We start from the raw sequence: 27,345 nt of genomic DNA, 5'->3' as shown, positions 1-27,345 counted from the left end.
ATGAAAACATTATATAAACAACAAGATAATACCATAACAAGCTAAGTACTAGGTAGACAGAGTCAGGACAGAGCTAGAGAGGGCACCATTTGTAAATTTGGAAAATAGATGGCAGTTGTGTGGCTTCTGATATACAGGAGAGCTTAAATCCTTTGCCCTTGCCTAGGATTGCCAAATGTCTGGAATTTCCTGGACATAACTGGAATACTGCAGTCAGAAGCAGTGTCTGGGCAGAAAACGCAAAAGTGTGTGTGTGTTCAGGCAAACACAAGCCAAATTCAACTGTCTTATACCAGGATAAATATGGTAATTAATGCTAGTGTTCAGTTTAGCATTTAATCATGGAACACATGTTACAGAGAAGGCTAGGCTGGGAATAATAATAATAATAATAATAATAATAATAATAATAATAATAATAATGGTAAAGGAACCCCTGACCATTAGGTCCAGTTGTGACCGACTCTGGGGTTGCGGCGCTCATCTCGCATTATTGGTCGAGGGAGCCAGCGTACAGCTTCCAGGTCATGTAGCCAGCATGACTAAGCGAACCAGAGCAGGACACGGAAATGCCATTTACCTTCCCGCTGTAGCAGTACCTGTTTATCTACTTGCACTTTGACGTGCTTTCATAACTGCTAGGTTGGCAGGAGCTGGGACTGAGCAACGGGAGCTCACCCCATCGCAGGGATTCGAACCGCCGACCTTCTGATCGGCAAGCTCTAGGCTCTGTGGTTTAACCCACAGCGCCACCTGCGTCCCACGGATGCAATAATAATAATAATAGGCCCTAAATCAGCCCATGGGTAGTTTAATTAAATTGTTAATAAATGAGTCACACATGCATGGACCATCCCTTCAAGTCTCATCTGTTACTGACTCTCAGGTGACTCTCAAAAGCATGTGTGAACTCACTTTCACTGGGAGCTGACACCACTTACTATAACTAAAGTATGCCATACTGTATATGGTTGGTAGACTTAGGTGTCTTTCTGAGAATGTTTCCGGCCTTAAATTTTGTAGTTATTTATTTATTGTACTTGTTGCAAAGCCTTTTCTTATACTTGTATTGCATTTCCTTATTACCGTAAAGCGGCAGGTACAATCCCTGCAGCAGCAGCAGCAGCAGCAGCCAGCAAACCTATCTTCTTTTCAGCCAGTGCGCCTGTTAATACTTGTGTAACAGCATTTTTCCTGAATGAAATAAAACACTTTCCTCCATGCTTGCAAACCCTAAAGGAAGGGCTCGTGGCCCCAAATTATCCCAACTGTGTAGAGAATCCACACAAATGGTTTATTACTCAACTCTGTGAGTTATATGGAGTGATTTAAAGTGGCTTTCGTGAGCAGATATAATTGCAAATCTTTCAGTGTTTCTATAGTTAATAGGTTTTAGTTTTCTGCTGTTACAGAAAACATACCTGCCAAGTTCCTGCCGGAAAAATAAGGGATCGGCAGACTGGAAGTAGCGCTGCGGCCATTTTGGAACTGGGCGGAGCATGCTCAGAAGCGACTTTCAATGCTGCTCTGCCCAGTTCCAAAATGGCCACCGTGCCGGAAGTCGCGCTGCGGCCATTTTGGAACTGGGCAGAGCAGCATTGAAAGTAGCTTCTGAGCATGCTCCGCCCAGTTCCAAAATGGCCACCATGCCAGAAATCACTTCTGCGCATGTCCAGAAACTTCAGACATGCACAGAAGGAGCGTCCCCCGGCCGGTAAGTAAACCAGGAAAAAACAAAAAAACCCGTTTTTCCAGCTTGGACCGGCTGGAAAAACGGGGGTTTCCCGGGGAATATGGGAGACTTGGCAGCTATGACAGAAAAGCTTCTCTTGACACTTCTCACTTTGAGGTAATTCAGCATCACTCTACATGTTCATCTCATGCCTCTTGGTTCTTTTTATCTGTTTATTACATTCGTTTAATATGCAACCCATTCTCCCAAGGAGCTCAGAAGGGTGTACGTGGTTCCTCACTCCCATTTCATCCTCAGAACAACCCTGTGGGGTAGGGTAGGCTGAGAGATGGTGACTGAAGCAAGGTTATCCGGTGGGGCTTTAAGGGGAATTTGAATCCAGGTCTCCCTAGTATGACACCAACCACTTTAGATCACTATAATTTCCTTTTTTAAAAAAATTCTTTACTGTTTTAATGTTTTAAAATACAAAAACAGGGTTAGGGAAAAGAAAAAACACACACAAAAGGTATATGAAATATAAAAATTAACACAAAAATTACAAAATTAAAGATACATGACAAAAAAGATGTAAGAAAAAAGAAAAAAATACCATAAAAGCAACACTTCCAATTATTCTCTCTGTAGCTTGTATTTTTCTTATTTTATTGCACATTTATGAATATCTACTTGTCGTTTCATTTCTTCCTATTTATACCAGGTTCAGCCTAAGTCTGCTATTAGGGTTTTGGACATCCTCCATTCCTTCTGTGTTTTTTGTCTCGTTTGCCCTCTTATCCTTCCTGTTGTTTTTGCCAGCTGGATGTAGTCTAGCATTAAAGTTTGCCAATCTGTTATGCTGGGTAAGCTTTTACATTTCCAATTCCTGGCCACTAAGACTCTTGCTGCCACTATCCCATACATTAGCAATGTTATTTTTGTTGTTTTGATATCCTCTGGTATTGTGTTTAATAGAAATATTTCTGGTTCCCCCCCCTAAATGTATGCTTCTTCAGATACACAGTGTATCTGAAGAAGTGTGCATGCACACGAAAGCTCATACCAAAATAAAAACTTAGTTGGTCTTTAAGGTGCTACTGAAGGAATTTTTTTTCTATTTTGCTTTGACTCAGACCAACACAGCTACCTACCTGTAACTAATTTTTTTAAGTTCTTCATAAATTAAATTCCAATATTTGCAAATGATGGGACAGCTCCACCACATATGTATGAAAGATCCTTTTTCTCCATTACACCTCCAGCACGCAGAAGATTTGTTTTTATACATTTTGGCAAGTTTCTCCAGTTTGGTACCACCTGTACATCATCTTTAATATGTTCTCTCTTAAGTTGTAACAGGCGGTAAATTTCATATCCTCCTTCCACAATCTTTCCCATTGATCTACTATTAGGACATTATATCCAAAATCTTGGGCCCATTTTATCATTACCGATTTTTCCTTATCTATTTAGAAAAAACCTGCATTTTCTCTCTCTCCTCGTAGCACTTTCCCTTCCTTGTGAATCAACATGCGGCGTGTTTCTGACTAACTTCGGATAAAAGCATCCACAGAACGTTGATTAAAATGGCACACTCTTGACGGATAAACCCCAGAGGCTTCCATTTATGCCGCATGGAGTCAGGTGTCCCCAGATGCTCATAGAGTACTGAGATGTGTGGTATTTTTTGCTTTCACAGCCGCCGAGTAAAGCCCTCTCTAGTATCTTGGGGAAGAGCAACCTTCAGTTCGCGGGAATGAGCATTACTCTGAATATCTCTACCACCAGCTTAAATCTGATGACGCCTGATTCCAAACAGGTCTGTATACTCTCATTCCTGCCTGCTGCTCTTAATAGTTCCCTGGTGCTTGTTCCTTGCTACCTGCCAGATTATTTCTGTGCTTAGTGCTCCTGTACGCCCGCAAAGTACTAGCATTTGCTGGTACGTCTGAGTAACTGAATGCTGGAAGATCCAGGGCAGGCAAAAATAAGTACTTTCGTCACACAGCACATGTTAAAATGTGGGATTTGCTCCAGAAAAGGGAGGGATGACCGCCAACTTGGATGACAAATGCATGGAGGATTAGATCATCCGTGGCTAGAACCTATTAAGGTGAAAAGGTAAAGGACCCCTGGATGGTTAAGTCCAGTCAAAGGCGACTATGGAGTTGCAGTGCTCATTTCGCTTCAGGCTGAGGGAGCCGGCGTTTGTCCACAGACAGCTTTCTGGGTCATGTGGCCAGCAGCACTAAACGGGACACAATGACAGAAGCCAGAGCACAAGGAAACACCATTTACCTTCCCACCGCAGCGGTACCTGTTTATCTATTTGCACCGGCATGCTTTTGAACTGCTAGGTTGGCAGGAGCTGGAACAAAGCAATGGGAGCTCACTCTGTCACAGGGATTTGAACTGCCAGCGTTCTGACTGGCAAGCCCAAAAGGCTCAGTGGTTTAGACCACAGCACCACCTGCGTCCCTTTACCTACAACCCATTATGGCTATGTCCTAACCCTGTTGACTTTAGTATGCCTCTGAATGCCAGAAGAGAGCTGCTGCACTCATGTCCTACTTTGGAGCTTTCCATTTGGGTTGCCACTGAGACAACAGAATGCTATACTATATGATACTATATGATCGTTTGGTCTGATTCAGCAAAGCTCTTATGCAATTTTATGCAGCTGTTCTGTTCCATGCAGATCAGGGTGTGTCTGCCTGAGCGCACCATCAATGAGTATTAGAATAGTGAAGGGTTACTCAAACGTGGGGGGTTTTTTGGACTACAATTCCCATCATCCCTGGCCACTGGTCCTGCTAGCTAGGGATGATGGGAGTTGTAGTCCAAAAACCAGCTGGAGACCCAAGTTTGGGAAACCCCGGTATAGTGTATTTTCTGGATTTGGATCTTAAAGCTTTCGAGACAAGACAAATTGCATTGGAACAGAAGAGTTCATCTGCAGACATCCTCAAATGTTAACCAGACTAACTCCTCTTTGGGGGCAGGGAGTGTGAGATCATCCTCTTTAAAAAGCCATTACCATTGGGCTGTTATTCTCAAACAGAATTTGGAGGAGGAGGAAAACTAAGTAAAAAGTAAGGAAATGTAGTAGAGCTCTGCTTTGCATGCAGAAGGCCCCAAGTCCAATCCCTGGCTTCTCCAGGTAGGTCTGGGAATGTTTTCTGCCTGAACCCTGAGGAGGCAATGATGGTAAATGCAGGCCAGGGATGGCCTCTCTATTTGGTCAGCTGAACTTTGCCCAGGCCATGCACTGCACTGGCCCATCTTCAAAGCCCAAATGTTTTGGCCTGCGTGGAACAGGTCCTTGTAATCTTATTATGCCCCTTGCTTGTCTGGTTGGGGGATGGAGAACATGCGTAGAAACTCGCCCACTGCACAAAGGTAGAACTTCCATTTCATTTGCCTCTTTTTCTGCCCCACTCCTGTTGTAGACAATAGTGAGTTAGTGTCAGGGACGGGGCAGAGGAGGGATGGCGGAGACCACCTCCCCAGCCTGACCCTTCCAGAGAAGACAAAGAAGACAGTTCAGAATTACAACAGGGGTTTGAGGGAGATCACAGCTCAGAGTCAGATGAGGGACAAAGCTGGGACATAATGGGAGAGGAGGAAGAAGAAGCACCAGAGGAGGGGGACAGCTGACGGACGCAGTTTCATTAGAAAGCATTCCAGGGTCCCCCTCCCAGAACCTCGCAAACATTGAAAGTAGGAGAGCAAAGAGCTCAGAGGCAGAGGGCACTTCTCAGCACCCGTAGTGATGACACATGAAGGGAAAGAGGGAGGGGGTGGAGACTCACTCGGGACAACACCATTATTCCAAGAGGCTGCATTTCCAAGCATCTCTCTGTGAATATTGAATAAAAAGCAGTTGGTAAGAACTTTATCTTGTTCATGGCAACCAGCCATGGGGTGTGTGTGTGTTTCGATTCTCTGCTGCCTGACAGCTAGATGGAGCAATGGTCTGGCTAATATAAGACAACTTCCTATTTTCCTACTAAAATGGGACTACAAAGTAAGCAAACGGGTCTCTCTCTCCCCCCCCCCCCCGGATAAAAGTAGCATAAAAATGGGTTGTAGCTCCATGGTAGGGCACATTCTTTGCATGCAAAAGATTTAATTCCTGTCCTGACCTCTCCAGGTAAGAATGGAAAAGACTCCTGTATAATTTATATAAAGCCCTGGAGAGCAGCTGCTAATTGCTAGCAGAAATTCTGGACCAATTTCTGCATTGCAGAACTGTATGCTATCTAACTCTATGCTATCTAAAATGGTATAAGGCAGCTATAAGTGTGACTGGAGGGAATTTCCTTATCCCTTTCTGCTACCTTCTCCAGCCGCAGTGAAACATGTACGCTTCTTCAATTTGGGTAGTATGCTTAGGGCAGTGTTTCCCAACCAGTGTGCCTCCAGATGTTTTGGGACTACAACTCCCATCATCCCTAGCTAGCAAGACCAGTGGTCAGGAATGATGGGAGTTGTAGTCCCAAAACATCTGGAGGCACACTGGTTGGGAAACACTGGCTTAGGGTATTCTGACTCAAAGGGCACCCAGATGGAGGTTTCAAATGGGTTTCGGTGGATGCGCATTCGTTGCAAACGACTTCCCACAATCTGCACAAGCAGGTGACTCCGTGCTGTGCTTCCACCTGTCCTTGCCTGCCCACTCTGCCTAAGGCAGTATCTGTGGGCTGCAGGATCCGTGTGGCAAGAGTCATACTGTGATCACACCAAAAGCCCGCCCGCCTTGCAATATTCCTGGACTTTGGGTTTAGCATCTGTGTGCTGCTCTGAGATCCTGGGGAGTTGCCATCTGGGCATGCTGTCACGGAAGGTTTGGAGACGCACGACTTTGCACATTTGTTTTCGATGTTATTGTTTCTGTTTTTAGGCTTTCGAGGACGTTTCAAGCTCATGGTTCCCCCCAAACCAACCCTGGAAACTGTAGTTTGCTACAAGTGCATGGGACTGCCTCTCTCTGGGGAGAGGGTGAATTACACTTCCCAGAATTATTTGGGGGAAGCCATGTGCTTTAAACAGATGGTGTGAATGTGACTCTGGAAAGTCTGACTGCATCTCACACTCATGCTAATCTTTTCCCGAACCCTTTACAGATTATAGCAAACCATCACATGCAGTCTATTTCCTTTGCATCTGGAGTAGATGTGGTAAGCATTTGATTCATTTATTTAGAATCTTTCTCATTTTGGAACTGATGAAATCCTACTGTGGTACTGATGTAAGGGTACTGTGCCACAACTGATCCCTTAACATGTTCAGGAAATATTGCTAATTAGATCTTTGCCATTAAGTTCTAAGTGAAAGCTCTGGAAATTCAAAACAAGGCATCATCAGTCAGTTTAACTCAAACACTCCTGTGATATATGAAGGTAATCTCAGAGGTGTTACAGTAAAGATGAAATGAAGCCAATATTTTCTGAAAATAACTTCATGATTAAAAAAAAAAGGAAGAACCCGTATTATCAATACCATAGTGGTCTGAAGTCTAAATGACTGTATTATGAGCAATTTCTGCTGGGGACAGAGGTGTTTCTAGCCTCTACATTTATCGGGGGGGGGGGTTTCTATCTGTAACCCGAGTGTCAGCTCCTGAAATGCTCGCAGAATGTGAGTTGCCTAGTGGCAAGCAGTAGACAAGAGATGGGTGGAGGGGAGGCCCAGTTCCAATGATTGTTGTGACACAGGGCTGAATTTACACATGCATCTCTCACTATGGTGACTCTCAGTTAAATGCGTGAACTGCCCCCTTTGAAAAGTTTTGCATGACTTGAAAGCAGGTGGTATCAAAGTTCCACCCAACTATGCTGTGCGTTCACAATTGGAAAAAGCAGTCGTTCAGCCCAGACACAGAGGTCCAGCTCCAAGGGCCTTCTGGCAGCTCCCTCACTGCAAGAAGCCAAGTTACAGGGAACCAGGCAGAGGGCCTTCTCGGTAGTGGCGCCTGTCCTGTGGAACACCCTCCCATCAGATGTCAAGAAAATAAACAACTACAGTGGTACCTCGACTTACGAATAACTCTACTTACGAATGTTTCCACTTATGAACGGAGCTCCGTCCGCCATCTTGGATGTGCTTTAAATAGTATTTTTTCGACTTACGAATTTTTAGATAGGGTTGCTTCGACTTACACATTTTTTCTCCCAATGCATTCCTATGGGATTCGACTTACAATTTTTTTCGACTTACGAATGTGCGTTCAGAACGCATTAAATTCGTAAGTCGAGGTACCACTGTACAGTATCTGACTTTTAGAAGACACCTGAAGGCAGCCCTGTTTAGGGAAGTTTTTAATGTTTGATGTTTCATTCTCTTTTTAATATTCTGTTGAGAGCTGCCCAGAGTGGCTGGGGAAACCCAGTCTGATGGGCACGGTATGTATAAATAAAATAAAATAAAATAAAATAGTAATAATTATTATTTTCTGAAAACCGGTTGCTGGAAACTACAGAAGGGGAGAGCGTTGTTGTGCTTGAATCCTGCTTTGAGGTTTCTCAAGGCATCTGTTTGGCCACTGTCAGAACAGGATGCTGAGCAGGCCTCACCTTATATTTTTAGCTGTAGTGATCAATCTGTGATTGATCACACAAACAACTTCGCTTATTGATGGCATGACCTTAGCCAGAGTTAGGGAACCTGTCGCCCAGCAGATCAGCTCAACCAGCATGGCCAATGGTCATGGATTTTGGGAGTGATACTCCAGCAACATTTGCAGGGCCACAGCTCCCCTCCCCTCGACCCTAGTGATGACTCAAATGTGTGAATTATTATTGCATTTGTGAGCTGTGCCCATATTCATTCCTAGCTACCGTGTTTCCCCTTTTTTAAGACACCGTCTTACAACTTTGTTTCCTCAAAAAAACCCACGGTGGCTTATTTTCAGGGGGTGTCTTTTTTTTTAAGTGCCGGTACAACTGGGTCCCACTGGCTCAGGACGCTTGGTGCTCTCTTCCGCGCGCATTTTCTGCCTCTTCTATTGTCTCCGTTTCCCCTCCTCCCCATCCTGAATCAAGGGCTCTCCTTCCCTGGAGGCTTCTAAGCAGAGGCTGGGTGGCCACCTGTCTAGGAGACAGACGTGCACACGGGGGGGGGGGGACTTCACTCAGTGAGGTGGATTTAAACCTCATAGGATGCCGGAGCAGGAGGCATACACGAAGCTGCCCACCGTTATGTTGGTGTAGGTGGGACTGCGCTGGTCGCAGTCGAAGCACTTGTGGTTGGGTGGGAGCACAGGGAGGCTGCTCATCTCCCTCAGAAGCTTTAGGTGCTTCTCCTCCTGCTTCGGCTTGGCGCTCGCCGCCATGGCTTCGAAGGCGGCGGCGGCCGGGTGTGTGCGTGCGCGGAGGAATAGAGGCTGCTCCCCAGGCTCTCTCACGCTGGCCGGGGAATGAGGAGGGAGGCTGGGACCCGTCCCGCTCCGAGACGCTCATGAGGGAAGCGCGAGGGGGACCGACGGAAGGAAGGGGAGGGGGGAAAGGGAAGGAGGGGGAGAGGAGCGGCGGCAGCTCTCGGCGAGGAGGCCAGGGCAGCTGAATGACGAGCCAAAGAGGAACCTGTGCGGCACCTTTTCTCTGACGGGGGGGGGGGAGAGAGACGCGATCACAAACATACAGAGAGAGACAGACGCGCACACAGAGGGAGAGAGAGAGAAAGACGCACGGGGAGAGAGAGAGACGCGCACGCACACACAGAGAAAGAGACGGACGCGCACGCACGCACACACACAGAGTGTGCAGCGCTGCTTCGCGCTTTGTCAGCGCTGCAGCCGCCGCCGCTTCCGAGCGCCAACCCGACCTGGCAGGCTTCCTCCTCCTGCCACGGCCGGCATTGCAGGAGCTGGGTTCTGCTGGCTTGTGCCCTTGGTGCTCCGTGCGGCACTGCTGCACGCTTTATCGGCGCTGCAGCAGCAGCCGCTTCCGGGCACCGACCCAACCCGACAGGCTTCCTCCTCCTGTTGTGGCCGCTGTGCTGGGTCCCACTAGCTGGCTGGGGCACTCGGTGGTCTTGCTCCGCACGTCGTGGAAGTATGGCTTATTTTCGGGGTATGTCTTACATTTCTCAAATGATTAAAAACCCTGCCATGCCTTACTTTTTGACTATGTATTAAAAAAGGGGAAACACGGTACCTCTCCCTCTTCTTCTTCCTCCTCTGCTTTTTCCCCACCTTTTTATAAAGGTGGTACAGATTGTGTTTGAGCACAGGAGAAAAAAAGAGTTGCAATGTTCCTCAGCAGGAACATGTGGCATTCTCTCAACTAAGATCCCACTGATACAACACTCCTGAAATTCCACTCACAAGTTACAAAATCCGTCTTGGAGGGGAGGGGGGGGAATATTACATTTCCCCACTTATAAAATATTGGCTCATTTCAGATGTAACAACAAAAATGGTTTGTTGCTTTAAGAAAATTCCACCTCCTAAAGATAGAGCTTGCCATTTTAACTGTAACTTGGGTACCTTTTGATAGGTATTGAAAAAGATGGCCCAGTTTTTAATGGTATTATAGCCTTTGAATTGATGGTTTTCTACAAAGGACTCGCTATATTATTTTGCAGGGTTTTCTGTGCAAGAGGTTCTCCCTGCCTTCCTGCCTTAATGTATCTACTCTAGAATCTAATCTCTCTATCTGGATGATATATTTATAACACACTCGTCACCATGGCATCCAAGCACAGGCAACCAGTTGCAAACACTCAGATGAAAAGCAGCGCACCTTTGTTGCAGCATAAAATGAAAACTCACATATTCATGGTAGATGTTTGTCTCCCTGCCCCCCCATCTCCCCTCCCTCTGCCAACAGGATACAACAGACTATGTTGCCTATGTAGCTAAGGACCCTGTGAATCGCAGAGGTAAAGTACTGCTTAACATTCAATCTCCTCTTCTTTTTGAAAACGTACGCTGCTCAGATTCTCATTAAGGCACTGTGTTCTATTGATAATGGCTTCCCTTCCGCTAACAGTATCACACACCATATTCAACATTTATTCTATTATTTCTTACATTCACATCCTGCCTTGCTTCAAAAGAACTCAGTTGCCAAATCAGATGAGAGGTCAGAGCTCTGAGATTGGATCTCCTGTTTCTTAAAATTATGGAAAATAGCAGCTCCAGGGTTTGGAGACTGAGGTAGCCAACCTTTTCCCCTAGGTGCCACGTCTCCATATGGAAAACACACACATGAGCCCTTCCTGGAGCTCCTATGAGTGGGAATGTCCAGGGTGGCAGGAGAGGATATATTGTTTATTAATATCCTTCCTAACTTGCACTGGCAATGTCCTTTACTTAGCTGAGTTTCACATTCCCCTTTTAAACACATAGCAGGTAGCTGGTTGCAGGCTCGTGTGAGCCTCTCACTATTGTACAATTCAGTCTGTCTCAGATTGAATTGTACGTTCGAGGTAAGTTCCCTTGAATCCCTCTTAAAAGAATAAAGATGCCACAATCTTATTCAAAGTCAATAAAAGAAGTTTACTCACATCATTTCACAGTAGGATTCCAGAAGGCAGACTTGGTTCCAAACATGCACATGCGGATCTACCCCATATGGGGGAATAATCCCAGTGACTGCAGGCTAGCAGTCCAGCAGTTCACACAATGAAAGGAAGATGGAAAAGAGAGAGTTGCTGCGTGATTCGTCCTTTTGTTACCTGGATGGATTAGGTGACACCCACCTTCTATCACATGCAAAAGGAAGGATGCTCCAGCCAGAAGGAACAGGAAGTTTCAACTGGCTGGACTAAACATTCCCCTGCATGTCCACTCTAGGAAAACAAAGAATGTTGTACTTGACTGATCCCAGTGGATTACATCCCACACTATTCCCACCAGTTAGAAGAAAACCATGCGTAGGCAGGCACAATACTGGAGTAAAGGGTTAACTAACCATGACTGTGGTCCCGATCCAAACGGCCCCTTACACAATTTCTGTTTGCCAAAATGTTAAGAGGTGGGATGAACACAGATCTCTATTGTCTTGTTCTTGGGGAAGGGCTGTACTTCAGAAGTAGATAATGGCTGCTCACCACATTTGGGGGGGGGACAGTTGTGGCCCCATTGCATTTGGCCTTTGACCCGGCAGTAAGAGCATGCTTGTTTGCTTGCCGGCTGCTGCTGGGGAATTCCCCCCGGTCAGCGATAACGAGGGGCGGTCTTCCCACCAAAGGGCAAATTTCATTGTGCCAATTGGAGGCCCCACTTGGAGGGTGGTGCCTCGTTGGATGGTCGGCCATTGACTGTTGTCTTGCTGAGCCTGGCAGTGAGGCTTAAAAGGCTGGCTGCATGTGGCTTCCACAGCGCGGTCTGCCAGAGAGCAGAAACCTTCCCACCCACCCTTTTTGAATCAATCCATTTCCACTTTAGAAGGTCCCAATTTCATCCCCCACCATCTCCAGGGAGAGACTCCTCTCTAAAACCCTGGAGAGCCACCGCTAGTCAGCATAGCGAAGACAATCCTGAGATAGCCTGACCAATGGTCCAACTTGGTAAAAGGCAGCTTCCTATATTCCTACATCTACTTTGGCCCTCAAATTTGTATTTTGAACCTTATGAAGTAGGTCTGCCAGTGAGTCAATGACTTGGTCAAAGCCATCCACTGGGCTGAGTGGGGATTTGATTTGAACCTCAGTTCCTGCATAGAAATTCACCTGAAAGGCTGAGAAGCTGCTCAGTTTGCACCCATAAGGTGCCTTTCCTAAACTCAGGACAAGGTTTAACTCAATGAATATTGAGTTGCTAGCTCAGTTACTTCCTCAGAGTCTTTGTGAGACTCTTCTCTTGCAGCTATATTAACTAGAAGTAATTAATCAGAAAACGGTAGCCTCTTAGATGATGCATATTGAAATAGGTACAAGTTTGCTATAGAAGGTTATAAACGATTAAGTTGGAAGGTGACTGAGCCATTAGTTTACTTCTCCATGAGGAATGGACAACTTGGTAGTTATCTTTTAAATTTTGGAGTGGTCTGGAGTGACCAAAAAGAAAAAGAAAAGAAAAGAAAAGCCCTTTTGGTATCAAAGCAAGAGACCATGGGGACACTCGTTTTTTATTTAAAAAGAAGTGTGTGTGTGTTTAAAGATTCTTTTAATTTTTAGAAAAAAGATAGGGAGGCACATAGAGAAGCTGCCAGTGATATTTTTTAAAGCAAACTTTTGGGACGCCTGGGGTGGTATACAACCTTAATCTCACTCAGAGCACACCTGTTGAAGTTAATAGGCATTACTAACTTAGGCTCACTAATTTCAGTGGTTCTACTCTGAGTAGGACTGAGTTGAACGCAACCTTATACGTAGGGGATGGGAAACATCTGTTTTAAAAATAAGTCCCATATATTAGAACTATGGTTTTAAATGTTACTTTTGTCAAAGTTTTTTAAAAAATGCCCATAGATTGCTTTAAAAAGATAAACTTAAAACAAAGGACAAAGGTGTAAAACTACAGCATTGATTTCTTCAGTCTTAGACTCTAAAATACTTTTCTTGTTTCCCTGTCCCTTTCAGCATGTCATATCCTGGAGTGCTCTGATGGCCTGGCCCAGGATATTATCAGCAGTATAGGACAAGCATTTGAACTTCGTTTTAAGCAATATTTGCAATGCCCCTCAAAGATCCCGGCTCTTCATGATAGGTGAGCAAGTACAGCAGGATTTATTTTTTTGTGGAAGTGTTGTTTCCTTCAAGGATTGCTAAAATAAAAGGAGAGTTCATTTGTGTCAGGAGTATGGGCAGAAGTCAGGCTCTGGGGCCTGTAGTGCTTTGCAGGACTGGGGCCTGCCTCAGCTTGTGCTGGAGAGGCAAGGAGTGGTCACTCAGGTGAGGCCACTTGATACCTCACTGCACCTGGTGGCAGGAGCTGGGAGGGATAAAAGCTCAGAATTTCCCTTCAGCCCTTTGCCACAGCAACGCTATCCCTGCCTTTGTTGCCTCTGGCCTCTTGCTCCTTGGACCTTCGCCTTGCCGATGCCTTGCTCCTTGACTCCCAGACCTTTGCCTCTGCCTTGCTCCTTGACCCTGCAACTGCCTGCTGCTGGACCCTCAGCCCTGCACCTGTTCCTGCTTCTACACCACAATCTTGCCTCTGGTCCTGACGCCCGCCGACCGGACTGTGACAATTTGCATGAGGGAACAACTGGCTGCAAACATCCACAACAGATTATTGTGACACCTGCCCCATCCAACAGAATAAGGTTTACATCACTGGAGCAGTCTCACTCAACTTGATGTCTTCCAAATCTTGTTGAATATGGCCACTAGTCCCAGCCAGCACAGTCCAATGGTTAGAGAATGATGGTTGTTTTTGGCCAAAGCATCTGAGGGTTATCATGTTGGGGGAGGCCGTTCTGGAAGCAAACTTGGGTGCCAACCTCAAACCCTTGCTCTCTGTAATAGGGAAAGCAACAACAGTGTCCTTTCAGCAACCCATTGCGAACTTCCGATCATACCTGCTGAATTGAAGCTCGGTTAAGGAACACCTCCCTTTGAATTTTCCGCACATCTGATAAGATCTGATTCAGCAGGTAATATCGGAGTTTTGAAAGGCACAACCAGAAAACAACAAGAAAAGCTCTTGGGCCTGGTGGAATACAACAAAAATACATGTCAAGAGAAAGTGTGGAAGACCCCTTACTCCTGTCACAGTCTGGTTGGCGGGAGGTAGCAGTCCCGACTCAGGACGTCAGGACCAGAGGCAAGATGGCAGCATGGAAGCAGGAACGGGAGTCCAGGTGGCGTGGGGCTGCAGGTCAAGCAGCAGGAAGTCGCAGGGTCAAAGAACCGAAGGTCGGGAAGCAGGGTGTCACAAAGGCGAAGGTCTGAAGGTTGAGGAGCAAGGAGTCACGAAAGCGAAGGTCGAGGAGCAAGGAGTCATGAAGGTGAAGGTCCAAGGGTTGAGGAGCAAGGCAAAGGATCAAGGAACAGGCGGCCAGATGCAACAAGACAGGGGTTGCGTTGCTGTGGCAAAGAGCTGAAGGGAAATGCTGAGCTTTTATCCCTCCCAGCTCTTGCCACCAGGTGCAGTGAGTTATCAAGTGGCCTCACCTGAGTGGCCACTCCTTGCTTCTCCAGCACAAGCTGAGGCAGGCCCCAGTCCTGCAAAGCACTACAGGCCCCAGAGCCTGACTCCTGCCCATACTCCTGACAACTCCCAGTCTTGGATTGTGCTGCAACAAAGTAGCTAAAAGAAGTGATTATTGTATCTGAGAATATGCTGGTCAACAGGGAACCTATTGAGCCAATTCAAGAGATCCCTCAAACTGTTGGATTATGTCCAAAGGTGAATTCTATAGTTTATATAATAACAGAACTGAATTTGTTAGGGGATATATTTGTCACATTTTAGATGTTGGCAATTAAATAGACAGCTGAATAGAAACTGAAGGAGCAAAGTAACAAACCTTCTTTCTGACAGGATGCAAAGTTTGGATGAACTTTGGATGGAAGAAGATGTTGAGGCGGCACCCGAGCATCCATATTACAACAACATTCCTAACAAAATACCTCCGACCGGGGGCCTGGTTGATGCGAGGCTCAAAGCCAAGCTCCCCTCTGTTTCAGATCCTACTCAGGTAGGCCAATGAATCCTAGCCTGGGTGTTATTTTAATGGACTGAAAATAACTAGAATTATTTAACATATCATGGATCTTTTAAGCAAAAGGTGTTGAAGCACCAGTTGAAAGAGCCAGTTCATACCCTTACTGGGTAGCAGTCCTCCTCACCGAAAACATGTGGATGGATATTTAAGGCAGACCCTTTACATGGATGCCCATACACATATAGTCCTGATTTGTGTCATCTACTCTTTTTGTCTTTTTAGGGAAATTGGGTCTAAGTGTATATAGGCCTCCACATCACCTGGTCTATGTGTGTTTGAGGAGTGTGCACCTGCTAGTTCATCAAACGAGGAGCATTGATGTTCAGCAAGTGTATGAGCAATCTCTACCACAACTGGGAAGCTCTTCTCTTTGTGTTTAAGGGCTCCTGCTTCTGTTTGGTCAATAACATCCCTCACTGTTCTCCTTGGGGAATGGATTGGACCTTGCCTTCATGTCTCCCTGGAATGCCTGTCCCATTTCCAAGGCCACTGAACATCCACACGTGGACCTAATCTTTCGGCAACTTGTGTGTAAAACCCAACATGTGTATGTCTGAGCAGCACAATTGAGATCTCAGATGAAATCAATGTGGTTTAGTCTAACAGGCATTGGATCTTATAAGTGTGGTGAAACATTATGTCCATGTGGGGATGTCTGATATGCTGTATACATTCATATACGGAAGGTATGCTCTCAGCACTACAGGAAGGAGAGAAGTTCCTTGTGGTTTGCTACTCCTGGTCTCTATCGCATTGGATTTCAAATTGCATAGATCACTGCGTGTACCATTGCAGTCTAGTTTAGAGGAGAGGGGGAAAGATTAAAGGTAACTGCTGGTTTCACAAAAGTAACTCTGTGGATTCATTCATTTATATAAAAAATATTTATATACCACTGTGTCGTGGAAATATATCACAGCGGTCTACGACAATATAAAAACATAAAACCAAACAATAAAATAATAAAAAGTTAAAAAGAAGTTGAAAGCAAAAAGAAATTAAAAGCAACCATCAATAGACCAATGTTGGGGGAATGTACTCTGAATTGCTTGCATAGACCTGGAGGAGTAGAAAAGTTTTCACCAGCACTTAAAAGCTGACACAGGAAATGTCTGCTGAATATCTGTTGCCACCTCCATTGAATCTCCAAACTGTTTAAACTCCTAGGAACTTGAGTTTGGGGGAGCGATGCAAGAGAGGCTGTTTTAGACTCTTACTGAAGTCTAAACTACACACCCCACAGACAATTTATTTGTGGGCAACTCTTCCCTCAAACTTTCAGGCTGCAGAGGGTTGTGCCAGGAATCTTGGAATTTTTGCAAAACTGCTGTGGTGAATATTTGCGTTGCTTTTCATTCATATGGAAGCAACATTCATTGAATTACTGAAATTTATTGTAATATATATATCAGGGGTCAGCAACCTTTTTTAGCCGTGGGCCGCTCCACCGTCCCTCAGACCATGTGGTGGGCCGGACTATATATTTTTTTTTGGGGGGGGGGGCGGGCGGCGGGAATGAACGAATTCCTATGCCCCACAGATCCTATGCCCCACAGATGCATTTTAAATAAAAGGACACATTCTACTCATGTAAAAACATGCTGATTCCCAGACCGTCCGCGGGCCGGATTGAGAAGGCGATTGGGCCGCATCCGGCCCACGGGCCTTAGGTTGCCTACCCCTGATATATATCTATGCATATATAGTTGTGTGAGATAAGTGAATAGCACTAGATTTCATATACACGGTCCTTTTCTGTATTCTTCATGTCACCTTGAATGAACAATTACTATACATTTACTAAAAAGATGGCAATGTGGGAAGGAATGTACTGTGATGAGCTTTGTTCTTTGGTATGCTACTTGGCATCCCTAAAGTTCTTAATTGCAGGTTCACCCACACTGACCTTTTGCCCCACACTTTCTAGGGGCAAATGCCTAGAAATGCAGCAGAAAAGGGAGGCTGGATGAGCCCTGCATTGGGAAACAAAGTTTTACACGTAGCCATCATATGATTATAATAATGGTCCTGCATCCTTTCTGTGTCTCTGTGTTTGTAAAAGTTCATTGGAAATCATTAGGCTGTCAAGTTTGTTCCAGGAAAGGGTGATTGAACTGGAGGGGTTCCTTTTATAGATGTAATATACCTACTTTGTCATTTAGAATTACAGGGGTTAATAAAACAGGAAAGGAGTGCAATTTCCCCGAAGGTCATCATTTCTCTCATCCTCCTCCTACGCAAACTCATTCATAAAATAATGCTCAGTCATAGTGTCATACATGATGAATGAACGAAGACTGGGTTTGGGTAGAATTGCACCTGGACCAATCATATAAAAGACCCACTGAAAATGCATTGCAGTTTTTAAAAGGTAGAGTTTGCATGAAGAATATTTTTACTGCCACCTTAGTCTGCATCAGCAATGGGAAGAGAGCAAACATACTACCAGAGCCAATACGTAAGGGACCTATTTGGCGAAGATCAGCAACAGCGACCCAGTAGGCAAGGTAAGCTGCACTTTTGCTGCATGAGTTCTAGAGGCAAACAGAATGATGTAGATTGGTAGAAGACTTCATGTCATAGACTTAAATTCTTTTTTTTTGAAAAAAATTAATGTATTTGTTTTTTCAGATTAAAATTTTACAGTCATGTATCAAACATAGATGATAAAAAACAAGATTCCAATGAATCTCCTGGACTTCCATCCTTCCCTTTGTGGGTCCTATTATTAATCATTTCCTCCTGCATCTTTTATGATGATCCAAATCTTTTACATCTCCATTGTGTCCAAAATTCACCATTAAATTTCAAGTGATATTCCAAACCAACTAACGATTTTAACTGTTTACAATGGTCTTTAAGATAAGTTATAAATATTCCCCATTCCTTATGAAAATTTTGGTCTTCCTGATTTCTGATTCTTCCGGCCATTTTAGCCATTTCGGCATAGTCCATCCATTTCATCTGCCATTCTTCTCTGGTAGGGACTTTATCTTCTTTCCATCTCTGGGCCAATAACGTCCGTGCAGCCGTGGTGGCATATATAAATAGTCTTTTCTGATCCCTTGGGATTTCAGCACCTAGAATTCCTAAAAGGAAGGCTTCAGGGTTTTTTTAAAAGCAAAAGTTATTTTAAACATTTTTTTCAACTCATTCTATATCATTTCCCAAAAATCATTTTACTCCCTTACATTTCCACCACATATGATAAAAGGTGCCTTCTTTTCCGTTACATTTCCAGCATACTTTTCAGCATGTTTTAGTCATAGACTTAAATTCTATGGCTGTTTCTTTCTTTCTTTCTTTCTTTCTTTCTTTCTTTCTTTCTTTCTTTCTTTCTTTCTTTCTTTCTTTTTTAAAAAGATGTTTATTCCACCATACAGCGGTGGCAAAGTTGGAGATGGGTGAGCGAAAGGAGGTGGAGACAAATGCAAAACTAAGCCAACAAACATTCTGGGTGGAATTCAGCATAGCACAAGGAGATGGTTCTTCCCCCATGCACTGTTCTGGAAGTATTCATAACCCCCCAGAGTAGATTTGGGAGAGACACAGGGGCACTCAGTGGAAGGAGGGGGGGGGAAGCCTTATTGTGGAAGCAGAAATCCTTGCACCAACTTCCGGGTGGTTGAATCCAGCCCTATATATAGAGAAGATGGTTGCAATTGGAGACCTTTGGGGCCTCCTTTTCTTCTGATACATATGGTATTACTGCAACCCCCTTAAATATAATGAGAATATGTCTGGGATGCAATTTATCCCCTCTGTTTGGGCTACGAGAAGTACCGTACTTTTATCCCCATACCTTGCATATTCAGAAGCATTCTAACTCCTGAAATAATGCAGCATATTTCATTAAATGCAGCATGTTATGCCCATCATCAATCTGATGACACACACACCCATCATTTTGACAAAAAGAACATCATCCGCACGCACAAGAAGCCCCAATCCTGCCATAGGCACCCATCTCATAGCACCTCTAGTGTGGAAACAGCCTGAGGCCAAAGGATGCTCTTTTAAATTGTTTTCCTGCAAACTGGGACCAAAAAAAAGGTTGCATTGATTTTTGCAGGCTCTTTGGACATTTACAGCCTGCCGGAAGGAAAATCTAATGTAACCCCACCAGGAGAGGTAGCGGCCTATGTGAATACGCAACACATAAATATGGAAATCCTTCAGGCTCTTCAGGCAGATGCTGAAAACCTGTTTAGTGGAACAATAGAAAGTACCAAAGACAGCAGCCCAGGAAAAGATCTTTTTGATATGAGTAAGTTCCTTCTGAAAATTCTCTAAAAGCATCACTCAGTATTCAGTATTTTGCCAACAGTCATTCAGTTAATAGCTGTAAGGGAGGGGTGTTTCTTTAGCTGTTGTATTAGGCAGGACATGTGGCAAGAGTAAAAAAGGTAGAGGACCCCTGGATGGTTAAGTCCAATCAAAGGTGACTATGGGGCTGTGGCGCTCATCTCGCTTTCAGGCCGAGGGAGCCAGTGTTTGTCCACAGACAGCTTTCCGGGTCAAGTGGCCAGCATGACTAAACCGGTTCTGGCGCAAAGGAACACTGTGACGGGTGCCAGAGGGTATGGAAATGCCATTTACCTTCCCGCCGCAGTGGTACCTATTTATCTACTTGCACTGGCGTGCTTTCAAACTGCTAGGTTGGCAGGAGCTGGGACAGAGCAACGGGAGCTCATTCCGTCGCGGGGATTCGAACTGCCAACCTTCTGATCGGCAAGCCCAAGAGGCTCAGTGGTTTAGACCACAGCGCCACCTGTGTACTATACAAGATCCCAGACATATATATCAGACAAAGTGCCGTCCATGGTCTCTCCTTTAACTCCTTTTACAATTTTACCATCTGTCCCAGATGCAGTTCCTTGCCTTCCTGCTTCCTGCACTTTCTCAAAAGGGCCGAGGTCTTTTTTTGCCAGCTGTGACAAAGACAGAATCGTATGCCCTACAAAATGACAGCACATTGATCCAGATAAGCCAGAGAGTAACGATAGTTGAAAGAACTGAAACCCTACACCTTTCACGTATCTGAAAGATGGCAACTTTCTCACATTAAAACCCTGACAGCTGAAAGCAAAGCTATAAAACAGGCAGGGGGGGGGGGAATGTAGCCTTTGAACCTGTTGCCATAACTCTATTAGCCAAATGGAGATCATTCTCAGTTTCTGTTGCTGTTGAGCAAACGAGGCAGAAATTTTTATTGAAAACTGTAATTGCCACAGCAGCAACTTTTGATCCTATACCTGTTGGGGTGCCTACTGAGGTATGTATTTGCTGCGCTAAAATCTAGGGACAAAGGAGAAATCCCTATTCTTAGTTTACCACAGTTATCATTTGCTCTGTTAATTTATTCAATGGGATTTACTGATCAGTGGGAGCGCAATTTCTCCCCCGTGTAATACATATTTTGATGATGATGATGATAATTTATTACTTATACCCCACCCATCTGGCCAGGCCTCCCCAGCCACTCTGGGTGGCTCCCAACAGAATATTAAAAACCCGATAAAATATCAAACATTAAAAACCTCCCCAAACAGGGCTGCCTTCAGATGTCTTCTAATAGTCAGTTAGTTGTTTATTTCCTTGACATCTGATGGGAGGGTGTTCCACAGGGCGGGCACCACTACCAAGAAGGCCCTGCAACCTGCAACCTTGCTTCTCGCAGTGAGGGAACTGCCAGAAGGTCCTCAGAGCTGGACCTCAGTGTCTGGGCAGAACGATGGAGGCGGAGACGCTCCTTCAGGTATATAATCCAGAGGAAGTTAAGAGGATTTAAGATCCAATGGAAGAGACCCCAGCCTTCGGGTTGCTGCAAGATACCCAGATATCTTTTGTCAAGCGCTTTTATTGTAGGGAAACGCGAAGAGTCACTGAACTACGCTGAATTGCTGTCCTGCTACTTATGCCACTCATTTTTATTTGTTACCCACCCTTACTAACAGGCCCTTTTGAAGATGCTCTCAAGAACCAAACCCCTGGGCCCATTTTGAACAAGGCTACCTCAGTTGAACGTACCAGCCCGCTTCTCTCCAGAGCAGAAGGTGCAGCAGCAGAACTGAGCACAGAACCCTGGTATCAAGGGGAGATGAGCAGGAAAGAAGCCGAACAGCTCTTAAAGAAATGCGGAGACTTCCTGGTTAGGAAAAGCACCTCGAATCCAGGCTCGTACGTGCTGACTGGGTTACACAACGGACAAGCCAAGCACCTTCTCTTGGTGGATCCCGAAGGAACTGTAAGCATTTGACCCCAATTATGGGAAATAGATTGGGGCTGGTTTTCAAATATTGGTTTTCAAATATTTGGTGATTTATCCCCAGGTAAGAATTGCAATATACCGCTGTATCGCAATGTCTGAAATAAGGATGGAGCTATGCAGAGGCATTGGCTGGCTTCGCAGTTTCCCCCACATTGTGATGTTTTCATAGCACATGCACACACGTCACAATTTGCAGTATATTGCCAGGTCAAAAATTATGAAACCAATTTCATAATATGGACTGAAACAGGTTTTGGACGATATATTGCTCAGCCCTGCCCCTAACACACATCATGATTTCTGCTATAAAAGGTAAAGGGACCCCTGACCATTAGGTCCAGTCATGACCGACTCTGGGGTTGCGGTGCTCATCTCGCGTTATTGGCCGAGGGAGCCGGCGTACAGTCCCGTTTCCTGTTCATTAGGTTGCTGGGGAAGGTGGGACCGTCAACGCCAAAGCTTTGAATTCAGCACAGAGAGCAAGTCTCTTCCCAGTTTTGTCCAAGGTGAGTCTGGAGCCAGGTCTGTTGTTCTGTTTCACTCATAGACGCCATAACCTCCAGCCAGTGGAGTGGGGCAGAGTCCTGTTCCCTTTCCTCCTCTTCCTGGAAGCGTCTCCAGCTTAGCAGTATTAGCAACAAGTTATATGTTCTCTGCAAAGAGACAGCAAATCTGGCTGGATCCATTAACACAACAAAAAGTTCAATTTCAACACTTCAGCAGAAGCCCACTTTACAGATATAAGACCAGAGGCTTGGAGTGGACTCTAAAAACAACATTCGGACTCCCACTGCCCCCTGTAATCCTCTAACAATGATTTCTAGCAAGTCTTTAAGATGCCTCAAGATTCTTTGCTGTGTTTTGTTGTTACTGCTACAAGAGGCTAACACAGCCAACTTTCTACGTGCAGAACCAATTTCCTTTTGAGGGTTGAACATTGGATGCATATAGTCTCTTAGTGATCACCTGTTTATCTTTGAATGACATGACAGAGGTGTGAGGAGAGCTCCGTCTGCAGTTCCTCAACACCTGGGATCCATCGGAGTCCAGCAACATTTAATCTCTTTCTGTCAAAATTCAGAAACTCCCCCATCAGCGTCACATCTTCTGGAAGGTGTATGTAACAGTTTAACAGAATAGCCACTGCAGTGCATCCAACGCTTTCATAAGGTGCAAGAGATATTTTGCTGGCTGGCTCACAGCCTCCCCTCAAGTATTAGGTAAAGGAGAAGCAATGAATGCAACTCACACTCTTAACACTAGAGGTCAGTCGGAGATTATTTTTGGAACTATTTCCAACAGAGCAGAATTCGCCTGAGGTGGCTGAGGTGTTTGTAGCAAGCTAAACGTTTCATGAGAACAAGAAAGGATATTTCATTTCAAAAGTGTGCTTCTGTCTGTGTTCCTCACGGGTCAAAAAGGTGGTGAGTCTTTTGCCAATATGGACTTCCAAAATACAAAAGTGTATCTGAAGAAGTGTGCATGCACACGAAAGCTCATACCTATGACAAACTTAGTTGGTCTCTAAGGTGCTACTGGAAGGATTTTTTATTTTTATTTTTCCAAATCTCTGACTTTCTCAAAACACATCCTTGCGCTGATGTTGGAATTCCACTTTGCTATCCCCATTGCTTGCTTACTCATTTATTTATAAGTGATTTGGGCTAATTTCAAAAGCCCTCTGTAAGTGATTAGAGCAGACCTCCGGCAAGAGAGATCTGCCTCTTGCGTGGGTAGGAAGAAAACTAAATAGGGGGTGAAAGATGCATGCACCCCCCCAAAATTCCCCAATAGAGTATCATTTGCCTAATAATAATAATAATAATAATAATAATAATAATAATAATAGGTGGTCAATTAATTTTAATCAGATTAAGCCCATTGAAGTTAATGAACATGACTAAGTTTGGTCCACTATTTTCAATGGGTCTGTTCCGGCACACTACCCAATGATTTATAAAAATGCACAGTGTTTTGTTTACATCGTGTTTTATATCAGCTGACCCACCGTAGTGAAGTAGAGAGAGTATTGGGCTTAGACCAAGGAAATTCTTGCCTGGCCTTGTGGCTCATTGGGTTTGTATGTGTATTGGACTGAGGATAATGGATAAAATTAATTTGGCTAGTTTGGTCCTTAGTTTAAAGGTTAATGTGTGATTATCAATGTGGCTTGATTGTATTTCTATCCCACCCCTCTTCCTGAAGGAGCTCAGGGCAGCAAACAACAAAGGAACTAGATCAGTACAATACAATACAATAAAAAGGGGAATCATTTTTTTTACAAACCCACATTATTTAGAATTGCCATTTCTGTGGAACGTTCTTTTTAATATAATAAAAAAGGTCTTTATTGAAAGTTCAAAAAGTATATACGGTAACTATATGTGCACCAGACATGGTGAGATGCTGCAAACAAAAAAGAAAAAGAGAAACAGAACCCGTGCAGAAGGGAAAACAAAGGGGAGAAGGGGGGGGGGGAGATCCAAAACTGTATATTTTACAAGGTTGCTACTGTACTTCACCAGAACTTAACCTATTACAGAATTTGTAAGAATGGACTTCAAATATCACTGAATTTGTCCATGGCAAGTATATGCAAGTTGTTCGTATGTTGCGAGTTTGTAGAAGTCTTCAATCCAATCGTAGAAGGGAGCCGTATTTTTATTTTTCCAGTTCATCAGTGCAGTCTTTTTGCTGTGGTAAGGGCATGGAGAGTCCACTCGTATTGTCCTTTTTTTGTAAGGTTCCATGTGCTGGGTATATATAATTCAAGAGGATATTTTGTAATGTAAGGTTGTTCTGTACAGTTCTGTTAATGGTGGTCAGTTACTTTCTGCCAAAACTCTTTCAATATAGAACAATGAAAAAACATATGTTTTAGAGAAGCATTGCATCTCCAACAGCTAGATACCCTGGACAGCCCTTTTTAAAACCAACATGATGGGGTCCAGTATATTCTAAATATTATTTTTCTGTTGTATGAGCCTCAATTTAAGACCCAGAGACACCCTTGTTATAGCAGTTGAAACAGTTTCCCACTGTGTGGTCGAAACTGAGATCTCTAATTCTTTATTCCAATCCTCCCTCAGTACCCGTAATATCAAATTGCTTTTCTAATAACAAAGATTTATACATGTTGATGGCCGGGTTTTTTGTTGCGCCATTTCTGTGGAACATATGTGTCACAGTGGCCGGAGTGGACTACTTCAGAGTAACGACGCTACGCAGCTCTGCATTTTATTCTTTTATTGGTGCTGCGTATTTACAGTGCTCAAGTCATTGCTATTTACACGGAGCGATGTTGTCAGTCGGTTTCAGAACCTCCTAATGGCTTTTGGCGCGTCTTTCTCCAACACAAAAGCTTTGGCAGACCCATCCTCTTGCCCCTCCTCTTCCTGCGTAATTCTGGAGTAGGAGGGATGGGTCTTCCCCCCTTGCTTGCCCCTTCCTGTCCCACCTGGGACCCTGGCTCCTCTACCTTGCCTGAGCCTCGGACACGACTTCCTGCTTCCCCACTGGAATCGGAACTCTCCCTGCTTTCCCCTTTGCTCGGGGACGGGCTTGAACTCAGGAGGGGAGGGACTTCGCGATATCCCCTGTCCCTCACATCCACCCCCCTCCCAAGCTCTCCTTCACCCCTCCCCAGGCCCCCCCCATGTGTCGGTGACGACTGGAAGCCTAAGAACTCAGTGCTCTCCGAGCCCGTTGGTGTGAATACCTCCCCCCAGTCCTGCGAGCCCCCCCCTTCCGCCTGGGCGGACGGGAATCCCAAAAAGTCCGTGGCGTCAGAGCTGGTGGGGGTAAAAACGTTCTGCCAATCTGCTCCTTCCTCTGACTGGGTGGATCTCGGTGACACCCATACCTCATCCTCTGGTTCCTCAAACTCCGCTTCCCAGCGCCATGGTGAGCTGCTCTCCCGTGCCTCCTCCTCCTCCCCCTCCCTTTCCATGTGCCAGGGCTTGGGTCTGTGGGGAAAGAGGGCGTGAAATTCTTCCACCAAGAATTCCTCCTGTATCTGAGTGGCTGGGACCCATTCATTCTGGGACGGTGGAGCATCCTCCCATGCCATGAGGTACTCCAGTCCCCCCACCCCCCACCTTGAATCCAGGATGGCCGTGGCCTCATTGAGTTGCTCCCTGCCTTCCCCCTCCCCCCCTCCCTCGGGGGTTTGTTCGCTGTCTCGGAGCCTGCTGCTTTCCCTGTACGGCGACAGCAGCGATCTATGAAACACTGGATGCACCCTCATGTCCTCTGGCAGTGCCAGCCTGTATGCCACCGGGTTTACCTGTTGCGTGACCGTGAAGGGGCCCAGCCTTTTGGGTGCCAGCTTTTTGCACCTCCCTCTGGTGGGAAGGCCCTCCGAGGACAACCACACCTTGTCCCCCACCCTGATGACCTCCCCTTGTCGCCTGTGGCGATCTGCCCCCTTTTTGTACGCTTCCTTGGCCCTCTCCAAGTGTTCTCTGAGCTGCTGGTGCACCGTCTCCAGTTCCTCTGCCCAATCCTCAGCCTGTGGGCCCTCCTCCTCCTCCTCCTCCCTCTCCCTCTCTGGGAAAGATCTGAGGTCGCGCCCGTAATTGGCCTTAAAGGGCGACACCCCTGTGGAGACGTGCACTGCATTGTTGTAGGCAAATTCTGCTAGTGGCAAGCGATCCACCCAGTCCGTTTGCCGCTGGCTGACGTAGCATCTCAGGTACTGCTGCAGAATGGCGTTGACCCTCTCCGCTTGTCCGTTGGTCTGCGGGTGTCTAGCCGTCGACAAGCTGACCTCCACCTGCAGGAGGTTCATGAGCCGCCGCCAGAACCTGGAAACAAATCGGCGGCCACGATCCGAAATAACCCTTAAAGGTAATCCATGCAGTCTGAAAATGTGATCAACAAACAGTTTGGCTGTCTCTTCCGCCGAGACTGCCCTGGCACACGGTATAAAGTGACACATTTTGGACATAAGGTCCACCACCACCAACACTGCAGTCTTACCCCTGGACGAAGGCAGATCTGTGATGAAGTCCATGGACACCACTTCCCACGGCCTGTGTGGTGTGGCTAAGGGCTCCAGCAACCCTGGTGGCGCTGCTCTGACCACCTTCGCCCGCTGGCAGGTGGTACAGCCCCTTACATAGTCTCGAACATCTTCCCGCACCCCTGGCCACCAGAAGTGTCTCATGACTAGGTGAGCGGTTTTGTCCCTTCCAAAATGCCCCGCTGTAGGGTTGTCGTGCATCTGCTTGAGGACCGTACGTCGAAGCTGGGTGGTGGGTAGGTACAGCGCACCCTTGTAGAAAAGCAGCCCTCTGCGTTCTGCAAAGTCTTTTGCCTGCTCCCTCCCCCCTCTCAGTTCTCTGAAGATGCGGTTGGCAAATTCATCCGCTGCCGTCAGTGCTGTGAGTTCTGCCTCGCTCACCACAGCTGCTCCGCAGGACCATGCCGACGGGGGGAAAATGTGCCTTGGGGCTGGTGGCGCCTCCTCCTCCATGTACTCTGGCTTGCGGGAGAGGGCATCCGCCCTGACATTCTGCTCCCCCGGGATGTAGTGGATGGAGAAGTTGAAGTTCGAGAAGAACTCTGCCCACCGTATCTGCCGCTGGTTGAGCACCCTGGCAGTTCTCCAGAACTCCAGGTTCTTGTGGTCTGTGCACACCTGGATGGGGTGCTTCGCGCCCACCAGGAAGTGTCGCCAGTGCTGGAACGCAGCGTAGATCGCAAGAAGTTCCCTATCAAACACTGTGTAGTTGCGTTCAGGCTGTGTCAGCTTCCTGGAGAAGAAGGCACAGGGTCTCCAC

The 27,345-nt window shown here is 45.8% G+C and overlaps 1 protein-coding gene across 1 annotated transcript in view; it reads left to right on the top strand.

Annotated features, from left to right (window-relative positions):
* Nucleotides 1-27,345, top strand: part of SHC3 (SHC adaptor protein 3) — a 52,405-nt gene that overhangs the window by 20,663 nt on the left and 4,397 nt on the right. The window contains exons 4-11 of the mRNA XM_060280121.1: nt 3,372-3,491; nt 6,799-6,852; nt 10,504-10,555; nt 13,202-13,328; nt 15,108-15,264; nt 17,702-17,798; nt 19,364-19,558; nt 21,249-21,538. Coding sequence (XP_060136104.1) covers nt 3,372-3,491; nt 6,799-6,852; nt 10,504-10,555; nt 13,202-13,328; nt 15,108-15,264; nt 17,702-17,798; nt 19,364-19,558; nt 21,249-21,538 — 1,092 coding nt within the window. The remainder of the gene's footprint in view (nt 1-3,371; nt 3,492-6,798; nt 6,853-10,503; nt 10,556-13,201; nt 13,329-15,107; nt 15,265-17,701; nt 17,799-19,363; nt 19,559-21,248; nt 21,539-27,345) is intronic.

The sequence above is a fragment of the Zootoca vivipara genome, chromosome 11 (assembly GCF_963506605.1).
Source record: "Zootoca vivipara chromosome 11, rZooViv1.1, whole genome shotgun sequence".
Classification (NCBI taxonomy): Eukaryota; Metazoa; Chordata; class Lepidosauria; order Squamata; family Lacertidae; genus Zootoca; species Zootoca vivipara.
Note: the sequence above shows the minus strand (reverse complement) of the source record. Positions and strands in the feature narration are given on the sequence as shown.